The sequence below is a fragment of the Nyctibius grandis genome, chromosome 9 (genome assembly GCF_013368605.1).
Source record: "Nyctibius grandis isolate bNycGra1 chromosome 9, bNycGra1.pri, whole genome shotgun sequence".
NCBI lineage: Eukaryota > Metazoa > Chordata > Aves > Nyctibiiformes > Nyctibiidae > Nyctibius > Nyctibius grandis.
The window spans coordinates 602726-623195 of record NC_090666.1 but is presented as its reverse complement, the minus strand read 5'-3'; the positions used below and the strand labels follow the sequence as shown (position 1 = coordinate 623195).

The 20470-nt window shown below is 48.2% G+C and overlaps 1 protein-coding gene across 2 annotated transcripts in view; it reads left to right on the top strand.

The window, feature by feature from the left end:
- The window catches only part of GLI2 (GLI family zinc finger 2), a 156218-nt gene that overhangs the window by 102783 nt on the left and 32965 nt on the right, over positions 1 to 20470 (top strand). For both annotated transcript variants that reach the window (XM_068407554.1, XM_068407553.1), the window contains exons 3-4: positions 10771 to 10973; positions 12641 to 12832. In XM_068407554.1, the coding sequence (XP_068263655.1) occupies positions 10771 to 10973; positions 12641 to 12832 (395 nt within the window). The remainder of the gene's footprint in view (positions 1 to 10770; positions 10974 to 12640; positions 12833 to 20470) is intronic.

Here is a 20470-nt window from a genome sequence, read left to right as displayed (position 1 = left end):
AGGTTAGCTCGCATTTTACTGCACGTTAGGGCACTTCAAAGTCTTTATGTAGTGATGGGAACTGTCATGAAGTAGATGTGAAAAGGGCCTTTGGTCCAACTAAACCTGTCAGCAAAAAGATTTAGGGCAGACGGTTATTATTAGAAATCAATGTATTTATTATATATTGTTCAGGAATATTTCCCTTTGGAGGTTACTGTGAGTGCTGTTGCTGTTTAAAATGTGTCAAATGCTGGGAAAATTAATTGCTGCAGAAAACCCAGGGAGCCCCGACCAAAAGCTTTGCTATTATAGGAATGCAGGTCTTTTACCTCTTTGTGCTGTGGTGCACCAGAGGCAGGTACACACGCAGCGTGCCAGCAGCGTGTCTGGGGTGTGTGCACGCATGTGCATGAGATGTGTTTCTGTGTGGCTATCACAGTCACCTCTACGTACAGAGCTCCTCTGACTGCTGTGTCCTGAAAGGCTTTGTAGAGATCTGTGCTGTACCTGTTCCCATTTCACAGAATCACAGAATCAGTCAGGTTGGAAAAGACCTCTGGGATCATCGAGTCCAACCATTGCCCTGACACCACCATGGCAACTAGACCAGGGCACTAAGTGCCATGTCCAGTCTTCTTAAACACATCCAGAGATGGTGATTCCACCACCTCCCTGGGCAGCCCCTTCCAATGACTAACGACCCTTGCTGAGAAGAAATGCTTCCTAATGTCTAATCTGAACCTCCCCTGGCGAAGCTTGAGGCTGTGTCCTCTTGTCCTATCACTAGTTGCCTGGGAGAAGAGGCCGACTCCCACTCCACTACAACCTCCCTTCAGGTAGTTGTAGACTGCAATAAGGTCACCTCTGAGCCTCCTCTTCTCCAGGCTAAACAACCCCAGCTCCCTCAGCCATTCCTCATAGGTCAGAGCCTCCAGACCCTTCACCACCTTGGTCGCCCTCCTCTGGCCTCGCTCCAACACCTCAACATCTTTCTTGAAATGCGGGGCCCAGAACTGAACACAGGATTTCTTTTTATTCCCCTTTGTTAACTATGGTTTTCTGGTTGCTTCCAGTTGGTTACAACAGCCTAGAGCAAGCACATGATCTTTCTAAAGCCTGAACACTGATGGTTTTTCCCCTGTACTTCAGAAAAGAGTAGGAGGACATTTCAGGCTTTTTATAATTAGTTGGGTGTAGGTTTTCCTTCCTTGGTGTCTTGCTTAGGTATAGGATTTAAGGACCTTGGATTATGGGAAGAGGACATTCCCATAGAAAAAAGGAGCATATTAGCAGCAACATTAAAGTTAGAAGTCGCTGTCCTGGAACAGAGATTCATTTTCCGTTCACCCCGTGATTTACAGCACATTCCAACCAAGTGATTTGGCTATGGTCTCTTCTGGCATAACATTGTTTGCCCTTTCCCTGACATTTTGCATATAAAGAAAAGTTATGAGCTTCTTGGGCATTCAAGGTACCAGGAAATGCAGGAGTCTACCTAATTTGTTAACATGAAATTATAGATGTCAGACACAGACTCTGTTAGTTAACGTTGGTTAGAGTAATGCTGCAGCCAGTTGATTGTATTACAGTCATGATGAAGAGGAATGGTCCTTTTTTGCTTTTCTGGGATATGACGAGTATAGAGCCAAGGCAGATTTAAAGTGTCATGAACGAATAAGCATTTTCTATGGTTTGCCTGATTCCACTGCTGTGGTGTTGCTGCCACTGACTTGCCCTCTCCACAACAGGTTAGTGCTGGCATCACATGGAAAGGGACTTTTCAGAAGTCCTATAAGAATAGCCTTTTAAATGTTAAACCCCTCTGTAGCACTTGAACGTTATTTTCTTTTAAGGGAGAAAAGCCCCCACCCCAACATAGCCTGGCAAGAAGACACTAGGCAGGGATCAAAAATTCAGATTTCCTCCCCACACACATACACTTCCCATTTGTTTTACCCAAACCCGGTGTCTTCACAGCTACAAGCAAAGTATTCGCTCGAAAGTGCTAATATCCTCAACATGTGTCCCAGGGGAAATCAATCAGATGTGGAGAAGCGGCTGTGTTGCATCCGACACATCTTCCCAACACCCATTTCCCACATGCCTTCACCAGCGCAGAATCCTCTCAGATCTCCCTCAGCTTCCTACTCAGCTCTGCCGTCAGGATCTGGTCCACATCCACACCTTTCCCATCTCATTCCCCACTGCTTCCCACCTTGCTTGCCCCCGCCCCGACATCCACAATGCCACTGCCCGGCCCTCATCCCCTCCCCACCTTGACCCCACAGCATTTCAACACGCCAGCTCTTGAATTTTGTGGCAGCTGGAATCAAGGTCTCATGCCTGGTGGTTTCAACCTGAAGTTCACGGGCCTCCAGGTTTGCATTGCTCCTTCGGTCTGTCACTGAACTACTTTTGTTGGCTCTTGCACTTTCATCCATGCTTTCTTTCATGCCTTTTCTCTCACTCTCCTTCCCTCGCTCCCCCTCAGCTACTCTCCTTGAAGTTCCCCTTCTTGAAATACGCTTCTTCTCTGAAGGCTTTCATCCTTAATATCTCAAAAAACTATCTTAGAGACTCATTTGCTGAGCTTTGATTTATTCATTGTGGGGGTTTTTATTTTGGTGGGTTTTTCACAAGAAGTGAGCTGGTCATTCTCCTACCTCCGTCGCTAAAGGAAAGCTTGTGTGAAAAGGTGGGCTTTCAGAACTGAAATTAAAAGATCATGTAAGTAAGATAATTGGATAAAAAAGGATATTAGGATCTGAAACAGAATGTTTACTTGCTTTGATGTGCTTTGGGAACATATGTCTGCACAGTGGGCTGTGTGGCTGATTAAGTATAAAACAACCCCAGAAAAATCACCACTATTAAGCTTAAATCAAAGATCTCTCCTCAAGACACTAATTTGATTTGGGTTTGAAGGTCCTGTATCAACTCTAATTTCTACCTTTGATGTCTTGCTTCTTTGTGTGTTGTATAATGGAGGGCAACCTTACTTATTAAAAATTTGCATTTTACTTCCATTTTAAAAGCAAATATTGATATTGTTGTTGTTATTGTGTTGCAGTTGTGCCTACAAGCATCAGCCAAAACTAGACTTTCATTGTGGTAAATGCGGTATAAATGCAATAAGAAACCACATGTAGTTAGGAGAGTTTCTAATTTGAGGGTTTATTCCTGTACTTAGGCTCACAAATTCGCTCCCTCCAAATGATGCTGCCAACAACCTGTGAGTTTAAAAACATCGTTAACTTCTGGTGGACCTCAGATGGAAAAAAAAGTTTCAAGCTCTAAACCAAAATAATTTTGATTTCAGTGATAAAAAATAATAATACTCTTACATCAGGTGAAACTAAATCTTTTGTTCCATTTGTTCTTGGTTTTAGATATTTTAAATTTAGGTATGTTTGAAAATGGAACAGTCTTTTGAAAGGAAAAATGAAAGATGTTTAGATTTTTTTTTTTTAATTTGGAAACAAAAAAAATTCTTTCTCTTACCTGGAGCAAATATATTAAATTGACCTCATAGGCTAGAAGTTGTATTAAGTCTTGAACATGTTTTTCTAAGGGATGGATGTTCCTGCCTTCGGTGGCAGAGTTTCCTCTGACTTCAGTGGTACAAGATCAGACTTAAAGCTGTCATTTTTAAAGGTATTTAGACAACCACCATTGCCAATGGATGCATGGTGGGATTTTTCATAGTGTCTACTTAAATCCTTCTCAAAGCAGTTCCTGAACCACAAATCCATCGATAAGGGATTTTATATTCAGAGATTTGTGTCTGTTAAGGCCCAAAGGGATTACTGCAGTTATCTGATCTGGCATCTGTGACACTGGCCAGAGGATTCCCCCCTTTAATTTCTACAGTGAGAGAAATTACTCTTTTCTACTATTAAAACTCCAAACCTTGCAGTACACTTAGGGCCCATCTTTTAGAAAAACATCTAGTTTTGCCGTAAACTCTTGCAGCAGCACTGAATTTACCACTTCCCTCCATAAACCCATCTAATGGGAACTTGCCCTCTCTGTTAAAATACCTTTTTTATTTTTCATGCTTTCCGTGTCTCAAAGCCATTTTTGAGGGGAAAGGAGAAAACAGGAACTGCTCAAAGTGAGCCTGTAAATTTCTACAGAGAAGCTTTAGCAATTTTTGTCCAGCTTCGTATAAGTGAGTGCATTAATTGCTGAATTAGCAAAGGTAGCCCTGCTTTTCTGTAATATTTGTCATTGTGGGTATGGGAAAAAAAAAAAGAAGATATTATTAACCCCATTTTAGAGCTGAAAAAAATACAGGAAAAAGGAATAAAATGAATTGTGCTGAGCATCCCAGCAAGGGAGGGCTGGGAGTTAGCAGTGATGTCTCTTGGGTCCCCATCCCAATCTTAGCGGGACACATAAGATGGCATCTTTGAGTTGGTAGCCCTATGTTTGAGCATCAGGTCACTTTGCTGGGTAATTATTAACTTGCTGCAGTGCTGGAAAGCATGAGTGATTCCCCGTTGCCTCATTACCGGGCTGTCCTGCGTTCCCTGGCAGTGGCTGGTGGGGAGAGGTGGCTGCAAGGCAGCTCCGTGCCTCTCCTCCCAGCGCATCCTCCACTCTCTGAGCCAAAAAAAATGGGAAAGGGCGGGGGGGGGGAAATCTTTGTGAATAATCAAATGCCATGTGAATTCGATAGTTGTGGCCCAGATTTGACCTCTGAAAGGTACCTCGTTTCAAGGGACCTCGTGGGGCTTAATTCTGAGGGTACCGCACAAGTGTCGCGACCTCTCGCCCTTCCTGTTGTAAGGGACTTTAAATCAGAAATAAACAGAGGTGAGGTTGAGGGGCTGGTGACAGCTGTTTAGACTGAATAGTTTAGCATGAATCCTGGGGCATTTTAGGTTTCCTGCTGGATACAGCATTGGCATCCCATGTGTAGAGTGTCTGCCACGAGCACGGTCCCTTTTTCGGGCATCCCTATGGCCCTCCTCCAACTAGTGCAGACTTCGGGTGCTGTACTGGGTACACAGGACTTGCAAAAACCGGGCCAGAAAGTTTTATTTAAAACAAAACAAAAGCAAGGATTTTTATATGGGGTTTAGAAGGGATTGTTGGCTTTAAAAGCCTTTTCCTTATAGCAAATCTCTGCCAGGCTCTGATGCCCCTCTCCATGAGCAGCTCTGTTCCTAGCTTCTATCTCTGTGTTTTTATTGTACAGCAAAACAATTGCCTACAAGTGTCCATATTCCATTAAGCATATAGAAAAGTATTCAGTCCTTTGTTTTCTGCTGGATGAATATATTTGGCACAGAAGTATTAATTTAGACTAGTCATGGGACGTTAGTGTTGGTTAATTGTCCCCATTTTTCTGGGTTTTGTTTAAGTGATGGAGATTATTTCAGAAATGTGCAACTTCTTTAACTGTTGCATTCGTTGCTGGGTGCCCCTTGCAAAGGCTCCAGACCTACGTGCAGCAGAGGGAGATGGTACCGATAGGACAAGAGGACACAGCCTCAGGGTTCGCCAGGGGAGGTTCAGGTTAGACATTAGGAAGCATTTCTTCTCAAAAAGGGTCATTAGCCATTGGAAGGGGTTGCCCAGGGAGGTGGTGGAGTCACCATCTCTGGAGGTGTTTAAGAAAAGACTGGACATGGCACTTAGTGCCATGCTCTAGTTGACATGGTGGTGTCAGGGCAATGGTTGGACTCGATGATCCCAGAGGGCTCTTCCAACCTGATCGATTCTGTGATACTGTGATTCTGTGTGATTCTATGATTCCACCATGCAAGATTTTGGGATTGCTGGTGCGTGACTGCCGGGTGAGAGCAGGTTGAGGAAAAAGTCACCCCAAGGCCCTGTTCATAGCAGCAAGCATTTGTTTTGCCAGTCCCTGAGGGGTTTCCCTTCCCAGGAGCCCAGCCCAGCTCCTCAGAGAAGATGCTGCTCCTCCACCTTGGGACCATGAGGATCCTTTCTCAGCACTGTGTCCAGCTGCAATGCACCGAGCGCAGCACACACACGCCTCCTGTGAGTAGCAGTGTCGGGAGCAAGCGCCTACCAGGCTCCAAGGCACATGCAGGGACACGCTGGTCCACCTCACTGAGAAACACGGGCTGAAGTTTTTTGCCTTGTTTTCCAAAGAAAAACTACCAGCTCCTTCCCCCAGCCTTTGGGATGAGACTGTGGAGCTTCAGACAAGCTGGTTCTCCTCTCAGCAAAATCCAGGTGGCAGGAAAGTTAAGCAGATCTTTTTTCCTTGGTGAGGGACAGTCAAGGAGTGATTAGCCTCTGGGAAACCACTGCAAATCTCTTAGTGTCCCACCAGCAGCATGTGTCACATCTCGGATGCTGGTAGCTCTCCTTGTGCTGGTTGTGATCCTCTGCTGCTGTGTGTACCTGCTGCCCCACGGTCCCTCTCTGCAGGCGGCTGGAGCCAGGTAAATGGTGCAAGGATTTCTGCTCTCGGAGGACAGATATCCACCGCACCTGTGAAGACCTGCTCTGTAAAGCCTTCAGCATGCATGGCCCCAGCATCACCATGAGACCCCGCAGCCCTTAGACGGGGCCAGGTAACGTATCCCTCTGTTAGAGTGGGGAAGGGAGAGCCTCTCCTGGGTAGGGGAGGAAATGAATCTGGGCTCGCCTGCTTCGTCAGAGATGCAAATTGCTCTGCAAGTGCTGAGCATTAATTATAGAGCCTGGGCTTCTCGCTGGAGCCGTGGGGAAAACAGGCCCCTGGCTCCCATTAAATTTAATGGCGTTTGGACACCCAATTCCCTCAGCCTATTTGAAAACCAGAATCCCAGTTTCTTCAGAAATATACATGGTCAGGTGAAATCCCTCATCCTACTGCAGACAGCGAGGTTTTTACAGCGTTGGCTTCAGCAGAGCCGGGAGCTCTCCCCCAGGCGCTGGGGTATTTCCCTCGTGCCATCTGCAGGATCCAAGGAGGGAGCAGGGAGAGATGTGTGGATAGTGGAGGTCTGGGCAGGGAGCTCTATGGACATACTGAGAAACCCAGCTCTGGTACCATGGCACCATTGCATAGGCTGGTTCACCACACCAAGCTGGAGATTGCCCCACTGTGGGGTTTGGGGCATGGGGATGGGGAGCCCTGCTTGCCCAGGACATGAGCTGGGCACAGGGGCAGAACCGCCTTCCCCCCGCATCGCTTCATGTCTCCCCCATTTAAGCCACTGCCTCTGAAAAGCAGCAGCTGGTTGTTGTCCCTTTACCCGTCTACGAGCAGACCTGTGAGGCTACGGCTGCCTCTCGCTGTGTGTTTGCAGAGTGCTGATGAGATGGCACAATGTGGGGCTTGGGGACTAGATGAGAAATAAAGCCAGTGGCGCAACTGGAAAAAAAGGGGAAAATCAAACTTTTGGGGAGTTAGGAGCAGAGGATCCCTCAGGCTGAGTGAGCTGGTCCTGGTAGGCAGCTACTGGAAGCCACAGAATCACAGAATCAATCAGGTTGGAAGAGACCTCTGGGCTCATCGAGTCCAACCATTGCCCTGACACCACCATGGCAACTAGACCATGGCACTAAGTGCCATGTCCAGTCTTTTCTTAAACACCTCCAGAGATGGTGACTCCACCACCCCCCTGGGCAGCTCCTTCCAATGGCTAATGACTCTTCCTAAGAAGAAATGCTTCCTAATGTCCAACCTGAACCTCCCCTGGCCAAGCTTGAGGCTGTGTCCTCTTGTCCTATCACTAGTTGCCTGGGAGAAGAGGCCGACTCCCACTCCACTACAACCTCCCTTCAGGTAGTTGTAGACTGCACTAAGGTCACCTCTGAGCCTCCTCTTCTCCAGGCTAAACACCCCCAGCTCCCTCAGACGTTCCTTGTAGGTCAGACCCTCCAGACCCTTCACCAGCTTTGTCGCCCTCCTCTGGACTCACTCCAACACCTCAACATCTTTCTTGAAGTGCAGGGCCCAGAACTGGACACAGGATTCAAGGTGTGGCCTCACCAGTGCCGAGTACAGAGGGACGATCACTTCCCTAGACTGGCCAGCTACACTATTCCCAATAGCCTAAAGCCACGTTGTTTTGGGACGTGCTGCACCGTGGGATGGAGCTTTGCTAGAATTGTAGGTATACAACAATGAGACGTGATCCCTGCATGGGGGGGCTTACAGGGTCCAGGCCTGGCGGGGAGTATGGCTGTCCCAGTCCACGGATGGAGAGATGGAGGAGAGGCTTCAAGGAGAGCCACAAGGAGAAGCCCGCTCTCCAACCCGGTCTTTACTCACATAGTCAGCCTCGGGTTGAAGCACTGCCTGGGTCTCCAGCTGCACGTGTTTTGGGTGAATTCTTGATTGTTTTCCTGGTGTTACCTTTTTGGCCAGGGTGGAGTTTTCCTGTTCTGAGGGACTCCAGCCATTTCTGCCCAATTTAGCGCAGAGAAAATGAACAGCAAACCCTTCATATTGTTATCCACATTTTAGATGTCGGCCTCACAGTTTGATCAGTGGAGGCTCCAAAGGCTCGTAAACCTGGTAATACATAGTTTTAAGTCTGCATCAAAGAAGTTCACAACCCTTTTGGGAGAAGCTGTGAGTACTGATGAAAGAGGGAACTTATTGTATATGTAAGAAAACTTCTTTCATGGCTTATGCATTAAGGCAGGCTCTGTGGCCCAGGGAAGATTGGGGCTGCTTTTAATTTACATCCCCCCCTCACTTATATTAAGTCTTCGTCAGAAGAAAAATTAGTCAGATGTTTTCTTAATGACATCATTTTTTTTTAATCTTGTTTCATTTTTTCCAGATGAGGCGGTGGAGATTATTAGAAATGAATTGAAACTAAATCTGGAACAGAGACTTTGATTCACTTCTCTCCCTCCTCCCCGGTAGAAATAAATTGCTCGGCCGCCTTTATTAGCAGCCTCGACAGAAAGCAGCCCCGGCGGCCTCGGCTGCGGCTTTCCTCAGCTTGCCACCGCCGCGGCTGACGTCCCGGCGAGAGGCACTGGAGGGTGACTCGGAGAGGGGCTTCGATCACCGCGTAATTTTGGTAACGAAACACCGTAGTGGTGCAGGTGGGGAGGTTATGAGGTCTGAAATAGCCACGCCATCATCCGTTTGGCTTTCAGTGCCGTAACAGAAAGCAGGCTCGATGGTGGTGGGTGTTCCTCTAGGGAAACCCCGGTCTCGGTCCGGTGAGCGTGTCTGTCAGTGGCAGCGCATCTCCACAGGTCCTTTATATCTGATATAGGTTTTCACTGCCTTGTATTTCACACCAGCGAGCCACAGAGTGTATCGCTACAGGAAAGTACTTTGAACTATAAATATTTTAAAAGGCATTTAATTTACTACCCATCAGCAGAAAAGTGTTCAAAAAGCCACAAGGTTTACTAATTTATCAGAAAGACAGAGAAACACGCAGGAGATCAAACAAAGACAAACATGCTCGTAAACTGCTGAATAAGCCTGCAAAGCTTATATTACATTTCTGTGTGGTTTTGTTGATGTGCGAGTATTACAAACAAATTAAAATACACCTGAGCTGTTGATAAGGCAGGGTGGGACCGAGATCCTGAGGTGCAGGTGGCATGTCTAAACTGCTCAGACCCTCTTGGTTGTGGTTGTCTGTGCATGGGGAGGCGGATCTTACATGCACTTGCTAATGGCATATTTGGATATTCTTAGGGAAGGACCTTTGTAATACCATCCCTTAGCCCAGCCCATGTCCCAGATCCCTGACCCCAAATCCCTGTGGTCTCCCATGCCCAGGGTGCAGCCTAAGAGGCTGGAGGGTACAATAGGAGATAGGTCTGGGAGATGTCAGTGCACTTTCTCTTCCATCTTCGCTTACCCTGAGAAAGCTGCCTGAGTGCCAAAACATGCCTGTGACTTTTTTTTGTTGTTGTTACCTGCTGAATCCCTCAGCATTTATTGCCTTCTGTCTCAGGTAACACTTGGCCTGAGGAAGATCTGAGGGATTTAACAGAGGTGGCCCCCAGAAAGCATGCAATAAAAACCTCTCCTGAACTTTTGCCCTCTGAGCCGTACTGCCGACCTGTCAAGGAGGTTTGTGCAAGCTGTGATGGACACAGGCGGGGAGGGCTGCTCAGCCGATACTCACCGAGCTGTGCACGCTGGGCTGAGCAAAGCACGTCGCCTCCAGATGTTGAGGTGTTGGAGCGAGTCCGGAGGAGGGCGACCAAGCTGGTGAAGGGTCTGGAGGGTCTGACCTACAAGGAACGGCTGAGGGAGCTCGGGGTGTTTAGCCTGGAGAAGAGGAGGCTCAGAGGTGACCTTATTGCAGTCTACAACTACCTGAAGGGAGGTTGTAGCGGAGTGGGAGTCGGCCTCTTCTCCTAGGCAACTAGCACTAGGACGAGGACACAGCCTCAAGCTTCACCAGGGGAGGTTCAGGTTGGACATTAGGAAGTATTTCTTCTCAGCAAGGGTCGTTAGCCATTGGAAGGGGCTGCCCAGGGAGGTGGTGGAGTCACCATCTCTGGAGGTGTTTAAGAAAAGCCTGGACATGGCACTTAGTGCCATGGTCTAGTTGACATGGTGGTGTCAGGGCAATGGTTGGACTCGATGATCCCAGAGGGCTCTTCCAACCTGGTTGATTCTGTGATTCTGTGATTCTGTTTAGTGCAACGCGGGTGCAGGTCCACAGGAAGCTTACGCTGGCTCCAGGCCCTGCGTATGCCAAGAGAGGTGTTTTTTGCCACCATATCCTCAACCTCCTTCCTTATGGTGGGGTGTGAAGGAGAAGGGCAGCGAGCAGCCGTGCCTGCTCCTCGGAGGCTGTGAGTGATGGCTTGTCTCTGTTTCCTCCCCAGGCCTCCTCCCCTGAGCGGCAGCCCCGTCATCTCTGACATCTCCCTCATCCGCCTGTCTCCGCACCCCGCGGGGCCCGGCGAGTCGCCCTTCAGCCCACCGCACCCCTACGTGGCACCCCACATGGAGCACTACCTCCGCTCCGTCCACGGCAGCCCCACGCTCTCCGTCATCTCCGCTGCCAGGGGCCTCAGCCCCGCCGACGGTAAGACGCTGCGCTACCGGGACTGCAGCGATTTCGTAGCTCACCAGCACTGAAATTCCCTAAAACCCGGGGATTTACAGCTGCGAAGGCTCTGCAGCTGCTCGCTGAAGTGGGAGAGCTGCCTCTTTTTCTCCCCCCTCCCCTCCTTTATCTACACATTTGTTTTGCATCATTGCACTGAGAAAGCAGAGCGTGAGAATAGCTGTTACTGCTGGATCGTATTATAAATATTTTGCTTAAAGTATGTTCCTTTCTGCAGCGCTCTCGGCTCTCTTACGAGCTTCCCCACTCTTGTGTCTCTACCAGGAGCCCTGCCTATCCCAACGAGGGTCACAGTCTCTCCGGCTGCCTGTGCTGGCTGGGACTGACGTTGCGGTGATGAGGCAACACCAGCTGGGTTATCCCCTGTTTGCTTTGTGTCTTGGGGCGGGATGGCTCCTGGGTGAAGGACAGAGGCTGTACTTTCTTCTTCCTTACTGCTGAGCTGCAGCTTTCGGGAGAAGGCGAGGGCATGTGGGGAGCTGGCACGTGGAGGTGGTGATGCTCTCCACCCCCCGGCAGACCCCACGTTGGGGAACTGGGGACAAAAACGGCCAAGCAGGGAGAGGGGGAAAATGCACGACTGTGCTTTCACTTGGGGAGGTGCAAGTCATGGCTGGCTTCATCAGAAGTGCTTCGTTACATGACTGCAGGCAGCTGGCTCAGTGCCCAGGGAGCAGCCTGGGTTTGGGGACCCGGTCTCCGCACACCCAACAAGTCCCATCATCTCTCGCCTCCCGAGCTGCTGCGGGGGCAAGTGGCCCTTCCCTACTGCGAAGCAAAGTGCACCAGAGAGCGACAAGGCCCCTGGCTTAGCGTCTGGCAGCATAAACCCATCTTCTGTGGGTAAAAAATAGAAAATATCACTGGGGTGATTGTGAGATGCACGCGTCTTCTTCCCTCCCCCAGCACGTCATCCGAACTCCCAGCCGCCCGCCGCGGAGAGGTCTGATGGCTGACGTGCGTGTGCTCTGCCCCATCCTCCCCTTCCAAAGCCGGTTTCGGTTTTTGCTATGAAAAAAAAGGCATCGTGTTTTAGGTTGCTCTTCTTTTCCTTTTATTCTTTTTATTTTTTTTTCTTTAAGGCGTTGGTAAATAAGTTAATGGGGCAAGCGGGCGGGGAGGCAGGTTTGAAAAATTACAGCTGGGAGAAAGTGAGCGTAATTGGCTTTGGCAGCCAAAACGGTTTTATGCTGCCAGACACTAAACCTAGCTCTATGCATTAGACCTTGGCTTTAATTTCCTTGCGCTGCTATCGGGAACTGGGCTGCATTTGTCTTTCCTTTCTAATAGGCAGGGATGTTAATGCTGACAGGGTTACTGCTGCCGGCGGGCTGGGTCCTCTCCCCCCTCCCCAGGGTGCCGGCTGCGTCCGAACGGGAGGATTATTAGAAGAGGGAACGAGAGATTGTTTATAAATTTGCGGAAATGGAGGAATGCAGAGGCCCCAGCTTAGTTTCTTTTGTCCGCAGCAGCACGCCCAAGCGCACGTCACGAGAGCCCTATGCGGAGCCGGGGCTGGCGGGGGGCACGGGGGGGAGACAGGGCCGCCAACGTCAGCGCCGAGGTCTAACGTTGCGCTGGGAACCTTCTCCCCATGTTTTTCTCCTCGCCCGCGGCTCCGGCAGTGGCTCACGAGCACCTGAAGGAGCGAGGCCTCTTCGGGCTGCCCCCACCACCTCCAGGAACCAACCCCGCTGACTACTACCACCAAATGACGCTGATGGCCGGCCACCCGAACCCCTACGGGGACCTCCTGATGCAGAGTGGGGGAGCAGCCAGCACAGCCCACCTCCACGATTACCTCAGCCCTGTCGATGGTGAGTAGTGGTCTGGGTCCTCCCTGGCACAGCTGAAAGTTTGGGACAGATGGATGGGACTGTCCTCCAGGTGGAGGTTGCTGTACACCGTCCCTCTGCCCTGCCGAAACCCACCGGTGCTGCACTATAATTTTTGGCTTAAAAGGTCACCTTGTTCCATATATATGTATAAAAGTTACATAATTTGAAATATATATGTTGTGGCCTCTTTGAGAGGATGGCGTGGTTGCTGTAGGAGATGGGCTGGTCCAGCAGGCAGGGCGTAGCTGCCATCCCACCGCCTTGGCCACGGGTGACCACACCGTCCCTGGGGGCCAGCTCCAGCTCCAGCTCCCCGCCCCAGCCTGTCTGCCCTTGGATTTAGCCTGGCTGGTGTCTGGGGCACAGGCTGGCCGTTTCCATGCTCAGCACGATGGACTCTTCATCTTGGTTGGGACCTCTCAGGTCCCCAAGGAGAAAAAATATGTTAACGGGGAGCCACGGTGGAGAAGATATGTTAGTACTTTGCGGGAGAAAAAAAAATTGCAGGAATGTGGTATTTATGCTAGTATCAGGCACTATAAGCCCAGAAAGTTCTGGCTCCTGGCTAAACGAAGAAGAAATAAAATCATGTTAGGCACTGTGGTGCTGCCCTGGTGAGATGGGTAAAATCTACGTAAAAACATACATGAGGTCTGAGTGATTTTTTTAGAGCCGTTAGAAATTTATTTCTTTTCACTTCATGCCACGTCTTGTAAGAACTGAGATCGCACAGATATTACAGATGGCAGTTTGGGGATTTTTTCTGCTGTAAAGAAAGAGAAGTCTCGGCTCGACTTTCAGACACCAGCTTCTGTTTCCTGGGCTGCCTTCGGATTTGCCTGTGGACCGTTATGATTTTTGGAGTGGAGATCTGCGTCGTTTCATTACCGCTTCAAAGTTTCTGTTGTCGAGCTTTTAAGATGAAAGACTTTGCGGTCTTGCTGCTTCATAAAGTGACAGCTCTGGCTGTTCAGTGATAAGGGTTTATAGATATTTCTAACAAAAAAAAAAAAACAATTTCTCGTCTGCAGCTGCTGTGGAAGTTTTACCTGAATAGTCATTTTCTGCTGCCAGTTCCTAGATTGATTGGGAACCTGGATCCTGGTCTGAAAAGGAGACCACGTGCTCCTTGGTACCATCCTGCCTCTAACACCCAAACTATTTTCCGAGCTTCTCTGCTGCAAAGCAGCTGGTCAGTAAGGCTATTCCGTCTTCCTTCCAAAGGGTTAATGTCTGTGGTTGTAGCAGATGGGTGCAAACCAGCCCTGCCAAGTTCTCCTCGGGCTCATGAACAAGACTCCTTCCTCCTTGCCTCCTTATTAGTCCATCTCTGACCAGCAGTGCCTCACTGAAGTGCCAGATAAACAGCCAGTGAGGGAAGCAAACACAACTGTTTTCGTACTGGCGCAGGCTGACTCTCTGCACATCAAGACGTCCATCCTCTGATTCGCTGAAGATCACTCTTTATCTGAAGTCGTCTGAGATACTCCCCTTGGCAGAAGACTCTCTTCCTGCTTGTCTTCTCCTGAAAATGGCTCTAGAGTAAATCATGTATCAAAGGTCCTGATTTCATGCAGCCAAGCTCATAACCATTACTCACTGGAAAGCCAGGGCTCGCCAAGCATTTATTTTGATCTTTGAGTAAAGTTTTGTCGATGAGTAACTGGAAAGCCTTTTCTGGGCCTTCACATGCTCAGAGTGAGATGAAAACTTTCAAATGTCATGAGGAGATGACATGAGACACCAGAAGGCTCCTTTTTAAAAATGTGAAAAGGACCAGCAGCCAGTCCCTGGTCTACGTGTTTGGGTTTATCCATCAGCTGGAGAGAAGGGGACATTGTGCATTATCAAGGCGGAGGCTGAAACACTGGCTGAGGAGCCAGTCTCTGTCTCTTTTTAGAAAGTTATTTCAAAAATTTAAATCAGCGGGGACTAAGTAAATAGTTGAACAGATAATTTCATAAAGCATCCTCTTATGGTTCTTTTCTGAGACAAGAATATCAGTAGCATGCATAAAACCCCAGTGAGTCACCGCCTCACAGCGTCTCTCATTTAGAGAGCCCTTTTCTTCCCAGGAGCCCCAGAACGTAAGAACTTTACAAGAATGAGTTTGCTGAAAATGCAGGTAGCTCCTGTCAAACCACACGCAGCACCATCACACGTCTGTGATAACACTGGCACCTGCAAAAGAAAAAGAAGCAGATAAGCGTGTATTAAAACTCACCTATTCAGTGTCATGTCACCTCCAAACATCTGCAGGTCCGTGGGAGCCCTAGGCACTGGGTATGGTAATTCTTCCACAGACACATACCTGGGCCCTTCTGGTTGCTGTAATTGCATTTCTTGGAGAATTTCTCAATGCCTCTGTGTTTGTCAGTGTTTTTTCATCCCAGCAGGTGTCTAGGGCGTCAGTGTTGACTGGAGCTTGTTGGTACCAACGACGTGTCAGGTCTGCTGAGTGTTTCAGTGGTGACTGAGCTGGGCTGGCCCAGCACTACATCTCTTTAGCAGGGTTTTCACTGTGGAGCTAGAAGTAGTTAAACCACTAAAGAAGACCAAATTTAAGTTTTATGCACCAGACTGCTGGGGTCTTCAGGCCAGTGCCAGTGGAGACTAAATGACCCTTCAGTTAGCTGTCCTGTTTTGTTCTGTCTTTCAAACAGGGACTCTAAACCTGAGAGTGGAGTTTGAATCCAGGCTTATATCCATTTTTCTGGAAAACCTACACTTTCAAATCAAAAGTTAACTGCTTTGCAATGCTGGTGGGATATGTTTGAGACTAATTTAAAGGATCTCTTCACCAGATCAAAACAATCTTTTGCATTTCTATTCTAGAAGTGGGTGCTGCCTGGTGGGTTATTCCAGGTGACAGAGTGGTTGCACAAGGGCATCGCTGGGGCAGTAAAGTCTGATGGAGAGCACAAATGAACCTGGAGACGACTACAACTTTCTGAGCATGTTTAGTGCATCTGACTTTTTTTTTCCCCTAAGCAGAAGGGCTCCTGTGATTACCCTCAGCCTTGCAGGAGGTGCCTTTTGCTCTCAAGAGGAGTGTATCCAGACTGACTCAATGCTTACACTGTTATAGTCATGTACATCAGAAGATCTCAAAGTACTGTACAAAGCAAAGCTGTTTCATCACTGGAGACCCTGAAGAGAAAGGAGATCAAATGATCACTGAGCAGAGCAGTGGCAGCTCTGGGAACAAGACCCCCATCTTCAGAATAAGAACTCTCATGGCCAGGGTGGGAAGCAGAGATCATCTTTAAATCCATCACTTCTGTTTGCATAGTGTGGAAAGTGTGGGTGGGTTGTCCATACTGAGTCAGGGAACGGGGGAAAAAGGTCTTGAGTTCAACTTACATCCAAGCAGCGCTGCACAGAGGTAGTTACTCAGGTCAGGAGGGCTGCATAGATTTGTTTGTGCAACCTTACAGTTACCGACAGCAGGGATGACCCTGCAGAGCTGTCACAGAATCACAGAATCAACCAGGTTGGAAGAGCCCTCTGGGATCATCGAGTCCAACCATTGCCCTGACACCACCATCTCAACAAGAGCATGGCACTAAGTGCCATGTCCAGTCTTTTCTTAAACCCCTCCAGAGATGGTGACTCCACCACCTCCCTGGGCAGCCCCTTCCAATGGCTAATGACCCTTTCTGAGAAGAAATGCTTTCTAATGTCCAACCTGAACCTCCCCTGGCGAAGCTTGAGGCTGTGTCCTCTTGTCCTGTCATGGCATTTCATCCAGTTGTGAAGCTATTTTCTGTGCCCTATTTCTTGCTGTTTGGTGTGTGAATGTTTTGATGGCGACCAGCAGTTTAACTGGGAAAAGGCTTCGTTCAGCCCAGGAGAGCCAAGTTGCCTGGGATGTGGGCAAATCATCAAGCAGGACTTTATTGCCCCAAGTCAAACAGTGATTCAGCTTCACTGGCCTCTTTCAGTCAGTGTTGTTGGAACCTTTCTACTTCAAGTAAATGATTTAATAGCCACTGGGTTAAGGAGCAGGGCTGGCAGTGCAGCCCAGTGTTACTGCAGTCAGCAGGCGTGTGTTTGTGAGAGGTGAGCTCGGGACTTTCCTCCAGCAGGTTTATGCGAAGGATGGATGGAGAGAGCCCAGCCTCATGGCATCCTAGGAAAGAAGTGCCTCTCCTGGGGCTTGAGGGACCAGCAGCTCCGGGTTTGCAGACTGGGTAGGCTGGATCGAAGATGACTTCCCAAACAAGCCAGCTGTTGGCTACTCTGGGCAGACGGCACGCCCTGTAGTCGCTTCCTTAAAAACTCTGAAAGATCTTTTTGTTTTTTTGTTGTTTTCTTTGTCCCAGCACAGAATGGAAACTTGCTGAAATCTCAGAAAATGTTCAGAGAATGGGAAACGATTTCCCACCCATTTCTAGCCAGCAATGCTGTTTTACTCCCCAGAAAAATATGTGCAGAAGAGAGAAAAAGTCCCAGAGCATCCCATAAGTGCTCTGTCTGGAATCCCGCTGCCCTCTGGTTTCTAAAGAATTCAATTTACATAGGCAAGTTGGGTCGTCTAAACAGTTACCTTGTGGATTGGGAGTAGAAGAATGCAGCCTTGTCTTTCAGCGAGTTTTTGAGGGAAGCATTAGTATTCCTTGAACTGCAAAGTTGATTGGGCCTCGGGGAGGGAAGAAAGAAGGGTCCCAGGACAGTGTCTGGTGCCAGAACAAATGTCCAGCATCTGCTGCAGTCTAAGACAGACATGTGTTGCAGCTGCAGAAGGGGAGAGGGGAATAAGGAACTGGTTATGCGAAGAGTGTTTGTTGTTTATTGCTGTTGCTTATTGATTAAGGGATCATCCGGTGGTTTTATGCTGCCCTCGGATTTAATACGACGACGGGAGGAGGGGGATGTTTCTGTACGCTTTGGGTGGAGTTTTCTTGGTGAGTGGCCAGGAAGAAGGACCATTTTGATAACGCTGTATTTATCCAGGGACTTGGCCAGGGGATGCAGGGTAAGCCTGTTTTTCAGTGAGGAGGGAGGGTGAGCCATCTGCAGCTCATGTACCCAGGCTCGGCTGCTTGGAAGCAGATTCCCCTGGTGTCCCTCTGCGACCAAGATCACAGCAACATGATTATCCGTAAAGATGCCTGAGATTTCCTTGCCCTGAAGGAGCTCCCACTGGATGCCTGGCGTTTCCTTTCAGGAGGGCTTTGCTACCACTATTTCTAATGCAATACGGAGGTCTGAAATCTCCCTCCAGGAAAACCATCTCTTCTAATGTCCCTCTGATGGGCCACAGCCACGGCGAGTGGTCAGAGCAGGAACCTCTGCTCCTGCCTCCCACACGAGCCCTGCGGGGTCCGACCCTGATGTGGCACGACAGCGCTGGGAGCAGCCATGGGAGTCGGACCACAAACTGACACACGTGTAGAAATGAGAGGCTGACCATTTGGCTCACCGCTGGCCTGTTGTGGATAAAGCTAAACTGGGGAAGAAAATCCCAGTTTCTGGGCAACCCACAGATGTGATAATTCGTAGACCCTGTAGGAAACGGCCAAGGAAAATTTTACCTTTTTACCAGGAAATTTGGACTTTCCTTCCAGCTCTAGGCTGGCTGTAGGACCAGACTTGGACATTCTCCCAGGCAACCAGCGATAGGACAAGAGGACACAGCCTCAAGCTTCGCCAGGGGAGGTTCAGGTTGGACATTAGGAAGCATTTCTTCTCAGCAAGGGTCATTAGCCATTGGAAGGGGCTGCCCAGGGAGGTGGTGGAGTCACTATCTCTGGAGGTGTTTAAGAAAAGACTGGACATGGCACTTAGTGCCATGGTCTAGTTGCCATGGTGGTGTCAGGGCAATGGTTGGACTCGATGATCCCAGAGGTCCTCTTGTCCTATCGCTAGTTGTCTGGGAGAAGAGGCTGACTCCCACTTCGCTACAACCTCCCTTCAGGTAGTTGTAGACTGCACTAAGGTCACCTCTGAGCCTCTTCTTCTCCAAGCTAAACAACCCCAGCTCCCTCAGCCGTTCCTCATAGGTCAGACCCTCCAGACCCTTCACCAGCTTGGTTGCCCTCCTCTGGACTCATAGGGAGATGGGGACAATCTTTTGGCTTAAAATTTCCTGTGTCTTACTTCAGGCTAAAGGATTATTTTTTTTTGTTGCTTGAGTTTCGAATTTTAAGCAGGTATCTTCAGCTTTTGCAACAGCAACAACAAAAAAATCAAGCTTCTTCCATTCAGAGCTGATTCTTTTAATATACACCGAATAAATAAAAGCCAAGCTGTTAGTATGTCCAAAAAAATGAGCACATAAAAATAGCATGTTTTCCAAGTGGGAAAGAATTAATTTGAAAGTAAAGATGAGATAGCTCAAACAAGGGAGTCTGTAGGACAGCTTTTAAATTCATATTTATTCCATGTTCCAAAGTCCACGGCAGTCAATGGAAAGCATCTGCTGGCTTTAATAGGTGTTTATTCAAGAGGAGAGGTAGAAGTAGCAGAGCAAATTGATACGGGAAGAGCCACCACCAAAGAACAGCCATCCTGGGCATGCTGTAAATGTGCTTGGCTGGAAAGGTTATTGAACAGCAGAGGAGGCAATGATGTGGAGTACCTCATGGAGTTGTCTTGTTTCTCATTTTGCTTGTGGGCTTTGGCTCATCACTTTGTTCTGTATCTGGGTGAAAAAGAGTTTTCCCATCTCTCAGAAGTATTCAAGGGAAAGAAACTGAAGGTTAAAAAAAGGTCTCCATTGGAGGTAGAGAGGCACAGAGAAATTAATTTTAAAAATTGAAACTCTATCAGATGATTGGAATTAATGTTAAAATAATTTCCTATTTTTGTTTTAATTTGTGACCTTTTAAAATTCATTTTAACCTATGATGAGTTTGTGTTTCTCAACAAAACGTCTTTTAGAACAACACCATAAAACTACCAGAATTTTTTTCTTTTGAGAGTGTTGAAGGGGGTACTCTGACAGTTTGGAAACTCTTCCCCTAACATATTTTCCAAACATCAAAAATATCTTAAAACTAACCCTGTTCGTTTTGATAAGTCAGCATTTTTGCAGGGGAGATGAGAGGGGGAGTGCTAGTGATAAATCCTCCCGAGGCTTCTCTGCGTCTGAAAAATGGATCCTGCCTTCATTTACTTCTTCTGAGCACAGTCACTGCTGAAGAAGTTGTATGTGGTTTTTCCTTTGAAACATCCCTGGACCTCAGGCAACAGAGGATTTTGCTTACGTATTCGAGTGGCTGTCAGTCAGCCCGTATTGAACACTTTGCCTATGTGTGCAGCTGTACTAATGCTTGTCTTTGCTGCTGCCTGGTGTCATTTAACATCCGTGCTCAGTGTCCTCAGATCAGGGGATTAGGTCAGGCTGATTTTGTTATTAAAAATTATCCCGGTGCTGCTAATCTGCTTCTGAATAATAATTTTGAAAAGATTCTCTCTTCCTAAATGCACTAGTGAGTGCTTCTTCGTGCAGTTAAACTCCTTTTCCATTTCCCAGACACTTCCCTTCCCAGGCACCTTGGGCAGGCTGTCATTGAGAAGAGAGGAATTGTTCATCCACAGCACGGTTTTAGGTCACAGCTTTCCCTGAAAGCCCACAAGACCTAAGAAGCTTTTGTGTAAAGCATCAGCCCA